Consider the following 22,447-nt stretch of genomic DNA (forward strand, 5'->3'; position numbering starts at 1 on the left):
CATCTGCAGCAAGCCTAAACTGGCTCTAAAGCAGTCTCAGAAAAGAGGGAATGTGACTATGAGATGGTTAAATCTGATGCACGCCATACCTGTATAACTTTGGAATTACAGGGTCATCTATCTCTTAAAAAAATTGCATGCCAGAGAGATCATGCCATTATGCATGAGTGATACAACAGCAAAGCAAACGCAAGATATCGTGATACTAATTTTATGGCAGTTTCATGAAATGAGTTGTTTCACTTTTATGCCGTTGGATGAGTTGAATTTTTTGAGACTCTGTAGCAGGTAGATTAAATCAGACTCATCCAACCGAAATTAGTGTGGTGGTAATGCTCACCACCATGTAAGGGTGGTGAGCAAAAATATTCTGGATATAATATGGAGCAAATGCCAGCTACAAGACCATAAATGCAACACGGATCTCCATACAGGAATTATAAGTTCGAGATTTACACACCAACATATATTGGCACTTGAATATTGCACAACAACAGCTTACTTGTAAACTCTTTAAGAAGCTGCTTTTAAATAATTTACAGAAGATAACACATCTCTGGTGTTCTCTGTCAGCGGTAAATGGGGGCCTCACTGCTGCAATCTCAATCCAGTCAGATGCTACATCCAAGTCGCACACGTTCACCACCTCATGCTATAATGCCGGGGAAGAGAAAGGAGAGAGGCTGAAAGGCTTAAACTCGTCTTATGACCTAACTTTTGCAAGTCGGGCCCTTATTTCTTCCAACTCTTCCTCATCATCAGCACCCTCAGCTATTGCTTCTTCCTGCAGAAGTAAACTAATGTATCAATTCTCATGCTTCTTTGAAAGGCAGAAAATTATCGCTGAAATGGGACTTTATTACATGACCATGTCACACATACCTCCTGTGCAGCTTGTGCAGTAGCAGGTTGCTTCAACCTCTCCTTCCTGACTGCTTCTGGAAGCTGTGCAGCAGTCTCACCAGCTATAGAAGTCAAAACCTTATCAACCTCTTCTTCTATCTCATCTTCTATATCCTCCGAGTCTAGTGCTGTGTCAAGACTATCATTCACCATCTCTTCAATTACCCCTGCCTACAAATCACGAATATAACCATTGTTTATTCACCAGAGGACCTGATTAAGTTTGATAAGCTACAGGAACACCTAAATGAAAAGCTAGTTAAAGCAACAAACATAAGTGAAAATAACATCTGATTATTCTGGGAGGAAACATCTATTTACAGATGGCAAACTAATAGATTAAAAAGGCCATAATGTAGGATAAATAATTCCCTATTTTCCAAAAATCCTTCATCTGAAAATAAAAAAAGGGAAGAGGAAGAATTTTTGGTAAATGATGACTCTTCCAATGCAATTTTATCTACACATTGGTAAAGATAAATATTGCTGCAAAAATCATATTCAATGAACATGATATCTCAGAAACGACCGAAATGAAAGACGAGACGTTTAGCTTCTTTGTAAGTGAAAGAGTGATGACAAGAGTACCTTGGTCATCTCCTTGCTAAATTCTTGCATTGTAACAGCCACTTCTGGAGCCTTCATAAGGTTATTGACAAGCTTCATAACCTCAGAACTCTTGGATAAATGCCCCACGGTACGGGCAATAGCTGGAAAAATCAAACGCGAGCATGAAAGATATTAAACCAACACACAATACTGACGTTAAACAAACCAGAGTTCCCACATCAAACTTAGTTTTTCCTTGCCACCCACTCAACCTAAACCTTATTTTTAACTTACGAATTTGTCCAAATCAACATCCTAGAATATATAAGTTCTCTATCTTATTGGGCTACAAAGAATGGGCAGCCATAACAAAAAAGGAAGATTCATAATAACATAACCCAACAAACAAAGTTCTCCCTTGCCATCCCCTGAACCTAAACCTTATTCTTAACTAACTATTTACACGAACTCCAACATCCTAGTAGAACATATGAAATTTTCTATTTGTTGCACTATAAAAAACTGGGCAGTTGTTCTAAGTTAAATTCCCATTGTGTTGCAAGGTGGCCAATCTAAGAATCAACTTCTAAAAGGAGGCCTAAGTTGTCATTCAACCTAATAGAAAGTTTCCTTCATCATCAATGTTACTGTAAATTTACAAGTAACAGCCTACAAAAATTTCTCATTTTAAGACAGACAATGACATTAGTCTTTAACAAAACAAATAGCTACTTAAGTTCGGTTTTTAAAATTAGATTCTAGATTCGAAATATACAAGAACTACTCTACTTAAATGCATAAACAAGCAATAACAGGAATCTGAGACGAGCTTCAATTAGTTAATAAGCAGCTTCCGCTGGTGATGGAATACAGTCAAAGTGAGCCACAAGCTTAGGTATTAGAAACATCATACCAACACTCTCCCCAAGGTGCATCGATATCGAATTCAGTTGTGCCTTATTTTCATGAAGACGGTTCACAGTCCTTCTAGATCTCACAATTTCTTTAGCAAGTGACTGAAATAATTAACACAAAAGAGAAATTGAATATAAACAAAGGAAGAAGCACGACTGCAGCAAATAAGACAACAGTCAGAAATTAAATAGATATACTAATCAGAATTATGTTCTGTCAAAGATTATGATAGAAAACAGAACCAAAATGGAAGTGATCAAAATCACACAGATGGCCCTTCAGTTTCCTATAAAATCTCAGTTTCCAAACCACATCGTCTATTGATGACACATTTATTGATTAAAGTTCCTTCGAGGTAGAAAAGGTATCAAACCTTCGTAACTTCAAAAATAAACGCTAATAATAATTCATGTAAATGCTGGGTTAGTTTTTTTCTCCTGGGAAAAAAAAAAACAGCAATATCATGATGAGTGAGCATTTTAATATTCTATTTCATTTCTGTTCAATATAACCACAACATGTATTTGTTGCAATCATTAGAATTTGGTGTGAAGCAAGTGAAAGTTTATAAACAACAAAGTCACTGAAACCAATAGAGCTAAAAAAATTGCATAAATTGGGAAAACTGAAAGTAGAAACTTTGGCTCAGAACCAAATTTTAATTGAACAAAAAGAGTACCTTTGCAGAACCCATGTCGTTTCTCTTGGCAGCATCTTTAATTGCTTTTTGCACACTTTTCTCTTCCCTTTGTATATCTGAAGCAAACTCATTACAGAAAACCCAAAATTAAACAAACCCTTTCCTTCCAATTGCATGATCCATGAATCTAAACCATCACAAAAATTACTCCAGAATGTAAATTTTCAAACTAAAATGAAAATTATGACGAAAATTTGAGTTGGGTAACTTAAATAAGAGGAAGAGGATTATAAAGAAAATATTACCTCGAATTTGGCGTTCGATGTTGCGGCACTCTTGGCGAAGTTTACGCTGCCAATCTCTCAATTGCTGCTGTGGGTTTGGCTTTGGCTTTATCATATTCATCATCTTCTCCATCTTTTTATTTTATTTTTGTTTTATTTTTATTTTTTGAAAAGCTGGGGTCTTTGATGAGGAACCAAATCTTCGTTGCTTGCCTGCGCTTTTTTACCAGGGAGGACGATGACAAATTTAAAATTATTCCAAAAAACAAAAAAGAAAGAAAAGAAAATTTGGTTTGGGTTTACCTTCCAAGCCCAATTTGCAGAAAATAATTAAAAACATTATGGCCCAAAAGGGAAGTTCCGAAAACCCAAAGAAAGAATCAAGTTTTATACTCAATGTTTTGTTTGTAATTAAAGGGTTATTTATTCAAATGGTCCTCAAATTTATATTCGAGTTGCATTTTGATCCCTCAACTAAATTATTCACTCAAATAGTTCATCAACTCTTTATTAATTTGGCAAATTTGTCCCACCCTATTAAATTTAACTAAAATTTAAGGTAAATATGACTTCATAATTCAAAAATAAAAAAATTAATACAAAAATAGAAAAAAAATTCCTCCTACCCAAACCCAACAACCCCCCCTCTCGGGCACCCGATTTATTCTTCCCCATTCCCCCACAGACCGCTCCCTCATTCTTCTCCCCTCCTCTCTCTCTCTCTCTCTCTCTCTCTCTCTCTCTCTCTCACCCATTTGCGACCCCCTCTTGGCAATATACCACTCCTCCCCCTTCCCCCTTCTCCCTTCCTCACTTAACCCGTAGAACCCATAACCCATCCTGCAACCCAGAACCGGTGTAACAAGAAATAAATTTGATTGCTCTATTGTCACTCATTCAAAAAGCTGGTGACTAATAATCTTATTAGAGAGACAGAAAGACAGAGAGAGAAGCTTTTAATTTCATTTTTCAATATTTATATATTTTTAACATAAAAATGACCAATTTACCCTTGTATTTAACGACAATATGGACAGAATGTAATGACGGACCAATTTACTGAATAATAGAGAATTGATGGACCATTTGAGCGAATAATTTAGTTGAGGAACCAAAATACAAACCGGGTATAAGTTTGAGGACCATTTGAGTAAATAACCTTTAATTAAATTTTGTATCAAATCAAATCATAATGAGGATTATAGGCTTTGACATTTTTGTGCCTCTAGAAAATAAAATTACCAATGTTCTAAACTACAGAGGGAGAAGGGTTTATCACACACACAACCATGAAGTCGTTCTATAATAAGGTCTATATATATGGTCTTCAAGTGAGGATCTAGATTTAGTCGTTGGATTACTTGGATATTGTCAAATTCTTTCACTATCAATACACCTTTTGGGAGACGTGTGGCCTGCTTTTAAGATCCATATATGGAGGCCACATTATAGAATTTCGCCACAACGATTATGGGAATTCGAATATGAAACCATTAGTCTGCAAATCAAGATCTTTTTCACTAAGCTAGACCCGTTGGCTACTCAGAAATTTTCTTTATATTGGAATGTTGCATTTCTTTGGTTTCTAAACATCTTATTAAAATATCACCCAAACAAAAAATTTTCTTCCAAAGAATGGACTTGCAAGCAAGCGTGAGTCCAAGAATAAATTTTTTTATTATTATACCGTGAATGGTCTACGTGAACTAGATTCTAGATGCAGGTATGGACATATTCAGCTCAACCTATTTGTGAGCAATTCTTTTGTCTTACTCGACTAAATTATGTTTCTCCTTAGTTAAGGTTGACTACTACATAACATGAATATGAGATAAGTTAGACGAATAAAAAACATGCTGGGGTTAGGTTGACCAACTATCTCTTAGTTCGGTAATACTTCTCTTCCCAAAATTCAAAAAGACCTTGATTTCAAATCTCCTTCTGTATTGATAAAAAGAATTGAGTTGGTGGCAAAATTAATAACTTGATAATGGAGAGTAAAGGAGGAGCAGTGATCTTATCCTCGCCCATGCGGCTGGAGTTTTTTTTTCAGTTGCAACTCGAGGATGTTGATATAGTTTTATTTTTTTGACCGAAGTTAGGAAGGGAGAGGGGGAAGTTCTGACACACACACTACAAAGGTACCATGAGGTTCGAACCTAAATTTTTTATTATTTTATTCTATCCCTTCCTATAGCCACACATTTTTGTTATGGAGGATTAGACTGGACTAGCTAATACGAAGTTAATGACCTCTAGTCGAGTCTAATACTCTATAACAAATGTGACCAACCATGTGTCTCTTGCAGTCTCGCTCTTTCTTCATATCATCCCCTACGAATTTCCGATTTTGAGCACATGTATCACTCAAGCTACACAGCTGTGCAACTCAAGCCTGCTGCTGTCAACCTTAATTGGTTTGTATTTCTATATTCACTTCCATGCAATCTACGGATACAAAAATCTCTTACAAAGTAAGGCCATTACTGGTTAAGATAAGAAGAACAAAATTAACACCCTAATGAATATCATTCTGCAAGTGTATTTGTTTGTATCACTCTACAGGTGGAAAGCTTCCTGTCTTTCGAATATGGTGAAGGGTCTTTCTTAGACCATGTTTGAGCACTGCCTTTTTACCTAAGCTGAACCCTTCTCCACAATCTGACGATTTCTCAATTCGGTATTGTAAATATTCACCAAGCTTCTTCTCAAAGTCAGACCCAGAATTCATCTCAAAGTCCAGCCACATATGGGCTAACACTTGGCTGAAACCCTTTTTAACCTGTGGGCTCATATTTCGAATGTTATAACATTTAACCTTTAGCCATGCTTGTATTAAATTGGAAGCCATAGTTGACCCTGTCACCAGCCTAGGAAGATCACTCAGTATCCCCATTGCTGTTACTTGAGGGAAAGGCCCCGACGTCCATATAATAAAGCCATCGGTAGTCTCAGCTGCTAGCAATTGGTCACTCACGCGACCCTTCTTTTCCACAATGGCCTTCCTGGCTTTTAAGAGTTCTCCTTTATCGATCAAGTATATTCGAATATTTTTCTCTTGAATTTTCAAATCAAACATTTCTTGTACTTTAAGGAAAAGGGCTTCGCATTCGTCAGCTTCTGTAATAGCTGAATCCCGGCAGTCCAGACATAGTGACCGGCCATCATTAAGTAAATGATATCTGGTGTCCCCTCCTGGCTGTAATCTTCCACAGCTACAACATCTAGGGGTTCCATCGTCCTGATGAGAGGGACAAGATTGTTGTCGCCAGAAATGATTTACACTAGACTCAATACGACCATCTGAATTTGGTGGGATTAAACTTACACAAACAACACATTGTGAATGACGACGCTCCATGTAGCAGGACGGGTGGTAAGGATGATTCTCATGCTTCTTAAATTTCGAATCTGTAATTGGAAGATCACAAGCATGACAGCAAAAACAAAGTGGATGCCACTGAAGAGCACCCTTCCAATTCTTATATTCCCCATCAATATTCCGTTTGCAGCCAACACACACCTTGAATTTAGGAGGAGAATCCATGTCCACACCACCTTCTTCAACAGCCTTGGGAACTTTTCCAAGTTGTTTATTGTGGCTCTTCGACTGAACTTTAGCGGGTCCATCATCTTTTTGTTGAGACTCATCATTATGCAGTTCCAAGTTAAGATCTCCTTCAGGCTTGTCTCTTCTGTGGGGATGAAAATCTTCAGGCACGTCTTGTAATCCTAAGAGCTCATATCGTTCCTCTATATGATGTTCGATCAACAGATGTTCCTTTCTGGTTGTAATAATGATTCTGCTCCCCAAACCAAACCAGTCTTTGTTTCCGGCCAATACTTTCAGTTGGCTTAACTGATTCGCATCATCAATAAAGAGAAGCACTTTTTTATTGCATAAACAATACTTGGTCATAGTGGCTCCGCTATGAACATCCCAAACTTCATTCACTTTTTGCCTCAAGATTGGGGAAAGAAGCTGTTTTTGTAAATGAACAATCCCGTGGGTTGCACAAACCTCTCTGACATTAGCAAGAAAGTAGCTAACATCAAAGTGATGGAAAATTCTCTCATAAACAAGTCTAGCAATAGTTGTCTTGCCTGTTCCACCAGGCCCCCATATCCCTATGAAGCGAACATCTTTTGCCTCACGATCTAATAGCAATTCTATTTTCTTCAGTCTAAAATCAATTCCGACTAACTTTGTTGTGGAACCTAGCAATGTGACTATTGTAGGATACACTTTGTTACACACTTCTTCAACAATTTCTTTGATAAGCTCTGCCTCATATCTACAGGCCAAGGAAAGAAAAATAAATAACCCTCCGGGGATATTATATATGAAGCGTAAATAAAATAATAATACTTGTTCATTTGGACATGCATACCTATCTTTCGAAATCCAGCCAGAGATATTACCAACTTTTGTAAGAGCCGCTCTCCAGCGTTGTACCTTTGCTTTGTCTTGTTTAAAGTTCTTTTTGTGCTTGTTGAAGGCTTCTGCAAACGTTCCCGTTTGTTTTCGGACATCAGAAGGATCTACATCATAAAAAATTGGTAGAATTTTGTCTACGTCCTTGCACTCAACAATCTTTGAAACCTCATCTAAGCACCAGGTGGAAGAAGCATAGTTTGGTGAGAGGATAATGATGGCAAACCTTGATTCTTCGATTGCTCTCAGTAGATTTGGAGAAATAGTTGTACCTCTTTCAAGTTCATTGTTGTCCCTAAAAGTTGTAATTGACCGCCACCACAATCTGTCATAAAGATGATCCGTAAAACCCTTGCGAGTGTCTATTCCCCTAAAGCTCAAGAACACGTGGTATTTCCATGGAGAAGTTGAAGGAGCAGACGTGGATTCTCTTCGGCTGCTGAAAGCCATTCGACAGTGGTTCCAGGTAATCTGCTAGAAACACAAAGGATACATTAACTTTGGTACAAAATATTACAAAGTTGACTAAAATGAAACTTGAAATCATACCAGAGAGGGATTGTACGGAAATCAGAGAGAGAGAGAGAGAGAGTACGCCCCAGTGTGAAAGGTGAAACATTCGAAGAACATAGAGTAATTATGAGAGGGCAGGCCTGGGGGTGTGTTGGTGAAACCAAAGAAGAGACATAGGAAGTGATAGATGTTGTTTCGACTTTCGTGAGGGAGTGGAACATAGTATGTATTTGTCTAAAAAAAGTACTATGACAACGTTAGGCATTTTAATATATTCTATGACAACATAGTATTTATCTGTCTATCTGATGTAGAACAGATGGCTCATGCGATAAAAGAGGAGTTAGAGCGTCGTGTGTGTAAAGTCAAGACTGGCAAGTTACAAGTTTGGGCCCCAAGCTCCGATTTTGTGCCCATGAGCATGACCCACCATTTCGAAGGGAACAACGTCACGAGTAAAACTCATTGCTTTGCTATGAGGTATGGGCTCTTTCGGGCGTTCAAGATCATTTAGCAGCTGAAATGGGCCTTTTAATACTTTGCAAGTTTTTAGAAACTTTTGTTAATTTCCCTTTTTAATTCCCTATTGTTTCCTAAGGTTTCTATAGGAGTATTTAAATCAATTTTAGCTTGTGGTGAAGGCATTATGTTTTCATTATGGAGTTACAAAGATTTAGGTGTTCTCATCTCCAGTGGATTCCAGGTTTGATATCTTAGATAATCGTTTGATTGCCTCATTATTTTGTCACATTGTGTCACTATTCTTGCAATTTTTCTTGTTTAATATGTATTTGTCTATCTTTTTGTTGCAATTGTGAACTTGTGTTGGTAATTTTTTTATTTTTTTAAATTTAATTTTATTACACTACAAGAACACTAAGTATTTACAACGCGCCATTTACGACATGCATATGTTGCACTCTATGTTTTAGTGCACGCTATGTTTTTCTGTTAGTAATGGCATGCTAGATACAAGCGCCATAAACTCTAATACCCATTTTTGTTTATATATGATTCTCTGTTGGTTATAAGTTTGAGAAGATGTTCGTACTTTTTTCAATTTAAATTTAGTCAATATATGTTTTTTCAGTTATGCAAAGATTCTTCAAAAGAAAATCAATGTAACACCCCGACTCCAATTTAAATGTTTATTTTAATCGATTTATATAAAATTACGAATTTACCCTTGGGATAGGAGTAAATTGGTCACTTTCTTCTTCGGAAGGATTTTGGGACCACGAGTGGCATTTCTGGGTAGATGGTACTGAGACGAATTCGTAGACACGCGGTAGGCTTGAATCGGGATTGTAACGAAAAAGTTACGGGCAAAATAGTGTCAGTGGCAAACTTGTAAATATTTCAAAAAAGTTTGGTAAAAATCAGATTTTTCTTAGTTCTCTCTCTCTCTTCGCGCGCGACACTCTCTCTCTCCTCAGTCTCTCTCTCTCCCCGACGTTCACTCTCTCTCTCCTCGGTTCTCTCAGTTCCGGCCACGGCAGGACCCGAGATCGGTCCCGTTCGACTCGTCTCGTCGCCCCGGTCAAGCTCTGCCCGTTTTCCCCGTCGGAAACCACGGATTCCGGCCGCGAGCTCGACGGTTTTAAACCGAAGCTGTTCCGCCGTAGCGCCGCCGCCTCCGCCGCCCAAACCCGGTGATTGAGGTATGGGTTCTCATCCATTTTTCGAGTTCTAGCTGTTGGGTGTATAGGTTTGGACCGATTCGTTGCCTAAGAGATCGATTAGAAAACCTAGGTTTTGTGCCGAATTTCAAAATGAAATTCCGGCCAGTTGCCGGCCGAATTGGAGCTTCTCGTAGTTGAATGAAGTGATTCTGACCTCGAGTAGAAGCTAGGGTAGGAAGGGTGAGCTCGGGTGTGGAGTTTTTCTGTCACCGGAATTACTTTGCACACTCACGCGCTGCCGGAGCATGTGGCGGCGCGTGGGCGAGTCTGGTGAGAATGTAAATTAGCCCGATGAGATCCTTAGGTTGTCACGAGCGCATAGGAATTCGCGGATCTCGATTCGGATGTCGTTTGGCTATCGAACGGATTTTCGCATATTGTGCGTTATCCTGGTTCGATAAGTTCCAACCGTTAGATCTTTCCCGAATTAAAATATGTTGTTCTAGGAATTTCTAGGACCTTATGGGACTTCACGAATTCTGAATCGGAGCCCCGGATGTTCCGATTCAATAATGCAAAATTTGCGGGTTAGCGATAACAGGAAAATTGTGAACGCTTCCTAAACCTGTAATCGAACCTTAGGATGCCTTCCTCAACGTGCACGTATGGGAAATTTGGGGAGTTAAGTATTTAATTTGTAATTTCCGCTTGGACGTGGTTTTTATATTAATTAACAGTTCATATCTCGAAATAGGTATTTCGTCTGCACGCACGCAGCAAGCAGGACCTTCACGTGGTCAGGCAGCGAGGAAATACTTGTGAGTGGACTTTGTTTTAATCATATGCCTGGTTTTAATTAATGAAAGATTTTGCATAATGTTTTAATGGCTCATGGATTTTATATATTATATACATGAATTAAATTTGATGGGTGTATAGCAATTGGCAATATATTATGAGTTTGGCCTTTTGGGTTTTGAGAGTGTATTTCATGTATAGGTTGTGGGGAAGTATATTTTGATATATATTCTTTTAGAGGAGATATTTGGGTTGTTGGAGGGTGATATGGAAGAATGTGATTAGAGAGGAGTTGTGTGATTACACTACGTAAGTACCTTCCCCAGTTACTAGTCTCACTCGCGGCGTTGGATGTTCCGGCGGGTGAGACACTTTCCGTATACGGCGTTGGATGTTCCGGCGTACGGAAAGACTGTGTATAGAGTTTGGGGTCATCACCATGGCGTTGGATGTTCCGGTGTGTGATGATCCAGTCTGCGCGCGTAGGACATAGTTTGAGAGCTACACATGGCGTTGGATGTTCCGGTGTGTGAGCTTTGGAGTTTTGTCCCCCGGTTGGACCGCTCATCCCTAGACGCAGGATAGCACCTGAAAATCCTGCGGACTAGTCAAACGATCCCCCAGTTGGATTGTTTTCCCCGGTACCTAGGTGGTGTGATGAGTATATCGTATAGCTATTTATAGTCATTTATATATATATTTATATATGTATATTTATTTGAATATGTATAGTTGAGTGTGTAAGGAATTAGTGTTTGTTTAATAGTTTGACAGGAGTGGTAAGTTTGAGAGGATGAGGTTCTTTTTAGAAAGAGATAACTGATGTTTTAGAAGAGTTTTAATGAAACATGTTTTGAGTAAATTAATTATTGGATTGTGAAACTGCATGACTTGTGCATTATTTTTACACGGTGGGGTTATTATGTTGTTTTTAACTGCAAATCTGATTTTTGTCCACTCACATGTTTTCTGTTTTGCGCCCCCCAGCCAGTAGTTGCTCTTGGAAGTGCAAGTGGTGTACGAAGCGGAATCGGTGCATCTTTTAAATTAGGAACTGTGTAAATTCTTCTACTCATCTGTTCTTGTAATCTAAATTCAGTAGATGCTCTGTATTGCCATGATAGATTTTACTTGTGAGGCCGGAGGCCACTCTAGTATGACTTGTAGTTGTATGAAAGCATGCTGCTGGTTGGGATTATTATTATTTTGTGTGTATATTGCAGGTTGAGTATAAATTTTGTTGGGAATGCTTAAATTACAGGGGAGACTCTGCCAAAATTTTGGTAGAAAGTCTCGATTATTTAATAGGTGGGCCCGGCATCGGGATGATGTCGGGATCAAGACGGGGTCCGCCTCGGTCTTCGGGAAATTTCGGGGCGGGTCCTGTCAATCAAAGCTTGAATTAGTAGATGAATGATTGTTTTGCTGCATTTATTGAGAAATAGTATAGATGACGAAGCTATTATGCAACGATTTCAAAATATGAAAACCTATCGAGAACAATTATGACTGCAATGAATAGACAATATGATTTTTTTATATGTATTTGATATATATGATGCTGTGATAGTTCGAATTTTTTATTGTTTACACTTTGTGAGAAAGAGGCCTCACACATGAAATCTTAGCTCTGACAATAGTTAGAGCCTAGCAATTCCACCCATTTGCCTTTTGCCATGGCAAATGGGGAGCTAGGGCAACCACTATTCACGTGAATAGTAGTTGCCCTTGCAAATAGTATTGTGTGTTTCCACCCGTTGCCATGGCAAATGGCAAATACTATTCATTTTTTTATTTTTTCACAAATTTGTTTACCTAAACAATTAATTTGGATAATATTTGCGGATAAGATTTTTGGGTTCGTACGTGTCAATATTTATTATAAAATTCATATCTCAATCGGATAAAATTTTGGTATTTATAGAAAAAAAAATTCAGTAAATTTTTTGGTATTTTTTTAAAAAAATTTCGATTTTTTTTAAATTTTTTTATTGCACAAAAATTGGCTGCCGTTGGATTGGAGAAAAAAAATCTGATCGGAGAGCCCAGAGTGCGACACGTGACTGTAGCGTTGCGGCACTGTAGCACACTGTAGCACTGTGGCGGCACTGTAGCTAGCTGACATCAACACTAAAATTCAGGCTGGAGCTCGGGCCAGACTTGCTCTTGGGCCAGCCCAGGTTGCTGGGTCCCACCTTGCGCCCGGGCTTCAGTTTGTTGCTGAAAACAGCTTTTTGACCCAAACTCCCCAAGACAGAGGCTAGGGCTCCTCGCTGGAGTTGCTCTAAGTACTTTTCTAGGTGGGATTACTGATAGATGAGCTAAAAATCCCCTACCAAAATTGATATCTGCATTGGATGTGAAAGGAATCATTCCATATTGTTTTATATGTTATGAACTTGATAGAAAATATGTTTCTGTTAATGATGAGTTAAATGCAAGATCATTTTATTTTGGTGGTTCTGAATTACAGAAGACAAAGCAAGGGCTTTAATTAATTAAGGTCCTGGAATATTCAGCAAGGCCAAACAACTAATGTAATCCATAAGGCAAAAAGGGCACCGATCCCTATACATATATATAATTGTAGAACGTATTGTATGTATGTATAATCTTAAATTTTGTTTTTATCAGTTTATAACCAGAAGTTACAACAAAACGGGCATATACCTTGTGTGTTGGTGAAACCAAAGAAGAGACGTAGAGATGTTGTTTGACTTTCTATATGGCATTTTAATAAAATTGAAGAGGAGTTTTTCTTCTATTTTCTATGGTTCTATGGCCAAACGATCGATATAGCACCCAATTTTGCAAAAAAAAAAGGAAAACTTAATGTGATGCTGTGAGTAACTTCCAAATTTTACATAATTTGAACAAATTTAATGTGATTCTGCCAACATTTTTTCTTATTAAGAGAAGAGTATAATCTATACCACAATAGGTACTTCAATTCCTAAAGACGGCAAAATAAATTGATAGCACTCAGTGTCTTTTAAGCCTTTTAAAAAATAGTTTCGGGACATTTTTTTACGGTCTTTGTTGACTTCATATTGTTTTCTTGCTTAAACCGTTTCACGTTTGTTCTACCATAGTTGGTGAACTATATATTTTGGCCCATACAATACAACATGACACATGTTGTGTGCCCACATGTCGATTTTGTATGAATCTTGTTCATACCAACCTGGCTTGCTTTACAATTTTTGGGTGAAATTTTCGCATTGATTATTTATTTATTTATTTATAAGGATTTTTAGTTTCCTTATAAATAAATAAATAAGGAGGACTAAATGTATTGATGTGCTTACAGTTCACATAATGCACATAGTATATTGGTGTTTCATGTGAATAAAAGCTTCATGTATCTAATTTTGGAAACCATATGTTTGATTGTTTAAGCATGTGTATTTTTTTTTTTTTTTTGCCCTGTGTTTCAAATTAGGAGCAAATATATGTATGTTAGAAATACATGTTAGTTGCAAAGTGCTTGTAGCTCAAGTGGTTAAGAACAGTCGCCTATATACCTAAGGTCTTGTATGTGTTTGAAGCCTCTAATATTGCTCGTATAAAAAAAAGAAAAAAAGAAAAAGAAATATATGTTAGTTCAAACCTTGGAAATGGGCGTCTCATCAATAACATGCATTTCAAGACAAAAACAACTTTAGTTCTGCAAAAATGTTGATTGACATTAATAGGATTTGTTAACTTAATTAATATCAATCCACAAGTGGAAGGCTTCCTGTCATCGCAATATGGTCAAGGGTCTGTCTTAGACCATGCTTGAGTACTGCTTTTCTACCCAACCTGAACCCTTCCCCACTATCTGACTCAATTCGGCGTTGATAAAAGTTACCAAGCTTCTTCTCAAAGTCTGACCCAGAATTCATCACAAATTCCAGCCACATATGGGCCAACACTTGGCTCATATCAATTTTAACCTGTGGGCTCATATTTCGAATTCGACAACATTTAACCTCTAGCCATGCTCCCATCATAGTCCGAACCATAGTGAGCCCTGTCCTCAGCCTAGGAAGACCACTCAGTATCTTAATTGCTGTTACTTCAGGGGGCTTCCCGCTCAATAAAATATGTTCACTCACTTTTAAGAATTCTGTTTTCTCGACGAAGTGTATTAGAAATTTTTTCTCTTGAAATTTCAAATCAAACTCTTTTTGTATTTCAAGGAAAAGGGCTTCGCATTGGTCAGCTTCCGTAATGGCCGTGTCCCGGCACTCCAGACATTGATGCCGACCATCATTAAGTAAATAATATATGGTGTTCCTAGGCTTTATTCTTGCACAACCACAACATCTAGGAGTTCCGTCGTCCTCATGTTTGGGACAGGATCTTTGTAGCGAGATAGGATGTAGGCTATACAACACAGTACCATCTGAATTTAATGGGATTAAATTTTCACAAACACCACATCGTAAATGCCGCTCCCTGTGGCAGAGTCTGTGGTAAGGATGATTCTCATGCATCAAAAATTCAGTAATTGGAAGACTGCAAGCATGACAACGAAAACAATGTGGATGCCACTGATGAGTACCCTTCCCATTTCTATAATATTTCCTATCCTTAATATTCTGCTTGCACCCAACACAGACCTTGACTTTAGGAGGAGAATCCATGTTCACACAGTCTTCAACAGCATTGGGAACTTTGCCAACTTGTTCATCGTTCTTCGACTGAACTTTGGTGGGTTCATCATATTTTCGTTGAGACTCATCTTTTCGATCTTCGATTGAATTAGGCAGCTTCTTAGGCAGTTGCAAGTTAAGATCTCCTTCAGGCTCATCTAAATCTTCACTGTCTTGTAATTCCAAGAGCTCGTATCTTACCTCTATGTGATGTTCGATCAACAGATGTTCCTGTCTGGTTGTAATAATGATTCTGCTCCCCAAACCAAACCAGTCTTTGTTTCCGGCCAGTACTTCCAGTTGGTTTAACTGATCCGCATCATCAATAACGAGAAGCACTTTTTTATTACATAAACAGTACTTGGTCATAGTGGCTCCGCTATGAACATCCCAAACTTCATTAACTCTTTCCTTCAAGATTGGGGAAAGAAGTCGTTTTTGTAAATGAATAAGACCATGTGCAGCATAAACTCCTCTGACATTAGGAAGAAAGTAGCTAACATCGAAGTGATGGAAAATTCTATCATAAACAAGTTTTGCGATAGTCGTCTTACCTGTGCCACCATCCCCCCATATCCCTATAAAGCGAACATCTTTTGCCTCACGATCTAATAGCAATTCTATTTTCTTCAGTCTAAAATCAATTCCCACAAACGTTGTTGAGGAACCTGGCAATGTGAATATTGTAGGATGCACTTTGTTACACACTTCTTCCACAATTTCATTGATAAGTTCGCTCTCATCTCTACAACCAAGAAAAAACCATCTGGTGAGATTACATATATGAAGCATAATTTGAAAAAACTAATTCCTGTGCATTTGTTCATGCTTACCTATCTTTTGAAATCCAGCCAGAGATATTACTGACTTTTGTAAGAGCAGCTCTCCAGCGTTGTACCTTTGCTTTGTCTTTTTTAAAGTTCTTTTTGTGCTTGTTGAAGGCTTCCGCAAAAGTTCCCATTTGTTTTCGGACATCAGTAGGATCTACATCATAAAAAATTGGTAGAATGGTGTCCACGTCCTTGCACTCAACGATATTTGAAACCTCATCTAGGCACCAGGATGAAGAAGCGTAGTTTGGTGAGAGGATAACGATCGCAATCCGTGATTCTTCGATTGCTCTCAGTAGATTTGGTGAAATAGCTGTACCTCTTACAAGTTCATTGTCGTCCCTGAAAGTTGTAATTGAGCGAAACCACAATCTGTGACATAGATGAGCCGTAAAACGCCTGCGAGTGTCTATGCCCCTAAAACTCAAGAACACATGGTATTTCCATGGAGAAGCTGAAGGAGCAGAAGTGGAGGCTCTTTGGCTACTAATAGCCATTCGGCAGTGGTTCCAAGTAATCTGCTAGAAACACAAAAGATACGAACTTTTGGTAGAATATTAGAGAGAAAAAGAACATATAAAACTGCATACTATTTCATATGCTGAAATAACCTGTAAGATTGCTATACAAATCTGTCAATTAATACAAGCAAGATCGTAAATGGCACGAAAGTGAAACTGGAACAAGGAATTTGAAAATCGCAGAGAGAGAGATCGAAGAAGAACATAGAGAAAAATTATGAGAGGGCGGCAGGGGTGTGTTGGTGGAACCAAAGAAGAGACATACGAAGAGATGTTGTTTGACTTTGGTGAGGGAGTGGAAAATGGGTCCACCCTTTCTCTCCGCTCTTTGAGATTTCAGCTCTCAAGCTTTTCCTTTCTTACCCCGTCATTGGTTAAGGAAATTTTTTTCTTTCTAAATCACAGAAGACAGAACAAAAGGCTTTATTTAAGTAAGGTCCTGGAATATTCAACAAGGCCAAACAACTAGAGTAATCCATAAGGCAAAAACTGCACCGATCCCTATACATAATTCAAGCATATATAATTGTAGAAAGTATTATATGTATGTATAATCTGAAAATTTTGTTTTTATCAGTTTGTATAGCACATCATCAGTCCATGCAATTCTGATTCTGTTACAAAACTAAAACCAGAAGTTACAACACAAAACGGGCATACAACTAAAAATACAACATGATCATCCCCTTTCTGATAGCAAAACGGGCATAACAACATACCTAGTAACCCATATGATCATCCTCTTTCTTCACACATACAAATTCAACTAGTCTTAGTATCTAACAGTCTAAGAATTAAGTTCACAAGTACCATGATCATCTCAATGTTGTTAGAGGTCCAGATTTTCAATCCTTCTCAACTGATTAAACAAAATGAATTAGTGGCAAATATAAATAACTTGATTTTAACACAGCAAGTATATATCTAAATGTCCCGACACATGTGGGATTCATTGCAAAAATTAGGCACAGATTTTTTCCCACCATCATTAAGTATATCATATTCATATCTGGTTTTCCTTATTGGCTGTAATCTTCCACAGGTACAACACTTGGGAGTTCCGTCGTGTTGATGAGAGGGACATGATTTTTGTAGCCAGAAAGGATGTAGCCTAGACTCAACAAGACCAGCTGAATGAAATTTTCACAAACATCACATCGTGAATGGCGCCCTGTGTTAAGAACTGGGTGTTTGTTTAGTAAACACAAGCAAATTTGGAGAATGTTCTCTTATTGAATTAAACAACTTGACTGGCTATATATAGCCTTACAAAATAACAGAGAAAGAGATAATTTGTGGCCCACGTTTTACATGTTATACAAAAACACTCCAAGACCTTGTCTTTGATGGATTATGCGACGGCACATACATAAACCCCTTGAGATAAAACACACACACCGAAGAGAGAAAGAAAACACACTCAAGAACATAAAGATTTATAGAGATTCGGACTCGTGCCTACGTTCTCTTGGTGATCCACCTGAGGAATTCACTAGTATGTATGAATAACTTTGGTTACAATCAAGAACCCCCTTAGCTCTCACAAAAACCCTAGCTCTCTTTTCTCTCACCCTTACTCTATCAAATAATATGGGTAGAATATTTTCAGGTTATATTTCATTCTCCTAAAGGAGGTATTTATAATACAAGGTTACGAACCTTAGTAGGGTTATACTAGGAAATAAGATAAAATCCTAATTACATAATATCTGTACAAAAGGAAATAAATAGAATTCTAATAAACTAGGAAGTAAATCTCCTAATTAAACTAGGATCTCACTAACATTCCCCCTTAAGTTGGAGCAAAGAAGTTACGTACTGGTAGAAACAGCTTTCATAAGAACATTGGCTAACTGATACTTAGAACTTATGAACATGAAGGAAACAATATTTGCATCCAACTTCTCTTTAATGAAATTTCAATCAACCTCCACATGCTTTGTACAATCATGTTGCATAGGGTTATGAGCAATCGCAATTGCAGCCTTATTGTCACAATATAAATCCATGGGTTTCTGTGGCCTAAAACCAAGATCTCTTAACAATCTCCTCAACCATAGTAACTCGCACACTTTGAGCCATCCCACGATACTCGGCCTCGGCACTAGATCAAGACACCACCTTTTATTTCGTAGTTCTCCAAGTAACAAGATTACCACCAACAAACGTGAAATATCCAGACGCAGAATGCTTATAAGTGGCTGAACCAGCCCAATCAGCATCCGTATACCCTTCCATATCTGTATAACCATACTTGAAAAACATTAACCCCTTGCTAGGAGTTACTTTTAGATACCTTAAAATATGCATCACAGCTCCCATATGATCTTTATTAGGAGAATGCATAAACTACTCACTATACTCACTGCATATGCAATGTCAGGAAGTATATGAGCTAAATAAATCAATTTCCTCACAAGTCGTTGATAACACTTTTTATTAGTAGGGATTTGATCAGAATATAACCCAAACTTGATTTTGTTCACTAGGGGTATCAATTAGTTTACAATCCAACATTCCAGTTTCTGCAAGTAAATCCATAACACACTTCCTTTGGAATAGAAAGATACCATGCTTAGATCTGGCAACTTAAATCCCAAGAAAGTATTTCAAGTCACCTAATGATTTCATCTCAAACTCGAAAGTCAGATACTTATGAAGATTTTGCATTTTTGTCTGATCATTTCTAGTCACAATTATATCATCAACATAAATAATTAAAGTTGTCAATTTACCTTTATGACGCTTTAGAAAAAAAGTATGGTCCGAGTTACTCTGTACATACCCAAACTTCTTCATAGATGCAGCAAACCTCCCAAACCATGTTATTGGAGACTGCTTTAATCCATACAAGGATTTCTGCAGTTTACACATGACATCCTCCTTGGAGGTCACATGGATACCAGGAAGATCCATGTATATTTCTTCCTTGAGGTCACCATGCAAGAATGCATTCTTGACATTAAACTGCAATAAAGGCCAGTCATAATTAGCAGCGAAGGACAAGCGTACACGTATAGTCTTGAGCTTTGCTATTGGAGCAAAGGTCTCTATGTAATCCACTCCATATGTGTAACACCTCGACCTCAAATTTAATTACCCATTTAATTTATTTAAGTGAATTTACGAATTTACCCCTGGGGTAAGGGTAATTTGGTCATTTTCTTATTCAGAAAGAGTTTGAGGCAGTGATTGGTATTTTTGGGTTAGTCGTATTGAGACAAGTCCGTAGACATGCGGTAGGCTTGAATTGGAGTTGTAACGAAGAAATAACGATAAAAATAAGTTCAGTGGCAAAATTGTAAATATTTTGAAGTTGGGAGTAGAAAAATCAGAAACCTCCCTTCTCTCTCCTTGCGCGCACGTTCCTTTCTCTCTCCTCTCTCTCTCTCTCTCTCCCCGAAACAGTCACTGACTCTCTCTCTACAATTCTAGCAGCACCGGCCACGGTTGGATGTGAGACTGGTCACGTTAGAACCAACTTGACGTCCCTGTCACGCCGCACTTGAAATCTCTGTTGGAAACCTCGAATCCAGTTGACAATATCGATTGGTTCAATCAGAGATTTCCTCCATTGTTGCACCGCCGCCTCCGCCATTCAATCCAGGTGAAACAGGTGAGGGTTCTTCATCTTTTTACTTGTTCTAGCTGTCTGTTGCTTAGTATTGGATCGATTTTGAGTTTGAAAAACCGATTTGAAAATCTAGGTTTTGGCCGGATTTCAAAGTGAAATTCCAGCCGGTTGCCATCCGAATTGGACCTCCCTGTAGTTGAATATAGGGTAGGAAGGGTGACCGGTGGTGTGGAGTTTTTTTCCGTCGCTGGAAATTTCTCTACACCCACTTGCTGCCGGCGCCTGTGGCAACGCGTGGGCAAGGGTGGTGAAGTCACGTTTTGCCCTGTTGTAATCCTCACGTTGTCATGAGCGCGTAGGTGTGCTCGGATTTCAATTCGGATGTCGTTTGACTATCGAACAGATTTTCGCATATTATGCGTTATCTAGGTTCGATATGTTCTAACGGTTGGATCGTCTCCAAATTAAATTATGTTGATCTAGGCACTCTTAGAAACATGTAGGATTCGCGGATCGTGAATCGGAGCTCCAGATGTTCCGATTCAATAATTCGAAGTTGTGGTTTTCGATAACTGTCTTTTTCAGATCAAACTTTCAAGACGTATTTCCTAACACGTAGATGAACCTTAGAATACCTCGTTCAACGTACACGCACTAGGAACTTGGGGATTTAAGTATTTAATTTGTGATTTCTGCTTCGAAGTGTGTTATATTAATTAAGGGTTCGTATCTCGAAATAGGTGCTCCGACCGCACGTACATAGCAGGCGGGACCCTCTCAGGGTCGACAACTTGGGACTATTTCTGAGTGGACTTTGTTTTCAATCATATGCATGGTTTTATTAATAAAAGATTTATGCATATGTTTTAAATGGTATATGGGATATATTATGTGTTTGGTTGAGGAATTTGATGTTCTTATAACCTTTGGCAATATATTTTGGGTGTTGATATATTTGAGTATCGTGAGTATGTTTATATGGATTTTGGAAAATTCTATCTATATTGTCTATATGTATGGAGTACTTGGGTTGTTGAAGTTAGATTGTGGAAGAATTTGAGTATGTGGGGTTGTTGAGAGAAGATGTATGATTACACTATGTAAGTACCATCCCTTGATTATTAGTCTCATACGTGGCATTGGTAGTTCCGGCATGTGAGACACTTCCCATATGTGGCGTTGGTAGTTCCGGCGTATGGGAAGACTATGTACATTGCTTGGAATCATCACATATGGCGTTGGTAGTTCCGGTGTGTGATGATGTAGTTTGCGCGCGTAGGACTTAGTATTGGAGCTACACGTGGTGTTGGTATTTCCGGCATGTGAGCTATGGAGTTTCGTCCCCCGGTTGGACCACTCATCCCTAGATGCAGGATAGCATCTGGAAATCCCACGGGCTAGTCAAACAATCCCTCGGTTGGATTGTTTCCCCGGTACCTAGGTAGTGTGATGAGTATATTGTATATTTATATTTATATATTTATATCTATATACAGGTGTGAGTGTAAAGCAATTAGAGTATGTGTAGTGGGTTGGGAAGAGTAGTATAATTTTGGGAATGAAGTTTATGGATTGAGTGGTTTGTGGTTTTAAAGAGTTTTCAGAGATTAATGGTTTCGAATATTAAATATGAGTTATGAATCTGCATGCTTTGGGCATTATTTTTACACGATGAGGTTATTATGTTGTTTTAAATGCAAACATTGTTTTTGTCCACTCACATGTTTTCTGTTTTGTGCCCCCCAGATAGTAGTACCTCCAGGAAGGTTACAAGTGGTGTTCGAAGTCCGAACCGTTTACATCTGTAGATTAGGATTTGAGTAATTTCCTTCTACTCAACTGTTGTTGTAAACTAAATCTGTTAGATGTTCTGTTATTGCCTATGTTAGATTTTACTAGTGAGGCCGGAGGCCATTTTGTGTGTATGGTTGTATGTAGAAAGCATGCTGCAGGTTGGGTTTATATTGTATATTATGCATGTTGATTTTTGTTGGAATTGTTCAATTTACAGGGGAGATTCTACCAAATTTTTGGTAGAGAGTCTCAGTTTTTAGTAAGTCTTCCCGGCATCGGGGTGATGTCGATAACAAGACGGGATTCGTCCTGGGTTCCAAGGAATTTCAGGGCGGGTCCTGTCAATATGTTTGTGTATAGCCCTTCGCTACCAATCTCGCCTTGTAACAGTCAATGAAACCGTCAGCCTTATCCTTCAAAGTAAACACC

At 38.2% G+C, this 22,447-nt stretch overlaps 1 protein-coding gene across 1 annotated transcript; it reads right to left on the bottom strand.

The window, feature by feature from the left end:
• On the bottom strand, positions 325 to 3,534 carry LOC18774262 (vacuolar protein sorting-associated protein 24 homolog 1). The gene is made up of 6 exons (XM_007205767.2): positions 3,313 to 3,534; positions 3,047 to 3,123; positions 2,366 to 2,468; positions 1,492 to 1,613; positions 883 to 1,074; positions 325 to 784 (listed from the first exon to the last, which is right to left on the bottom strand). Exons 1-6 carry the CDS (start codon positions 3,422 to 3,424, stop codon positions 704 to 706), a joined length of 687 nt encoding a protein of 228 aa, XP_007205829.1. The 5' UTR covers positions 3,425 to 3,534; the 3' UTR covers positions 325 to 703.

The sequence above is a fragment of the Prunus persica genome, chromosome G6, assembly GCF_000346465.2.
Source record: "Prunus persica cultivar Lovell chromosome G6, Prunus_persica_NCBIv2, whole genome shotgun sequence".
NCBI lineage: Eukaryota > Viridiplantae > Streptophyta > Magnoliopsida > Rosales > Rosaceae > Prunus > Prunus persica.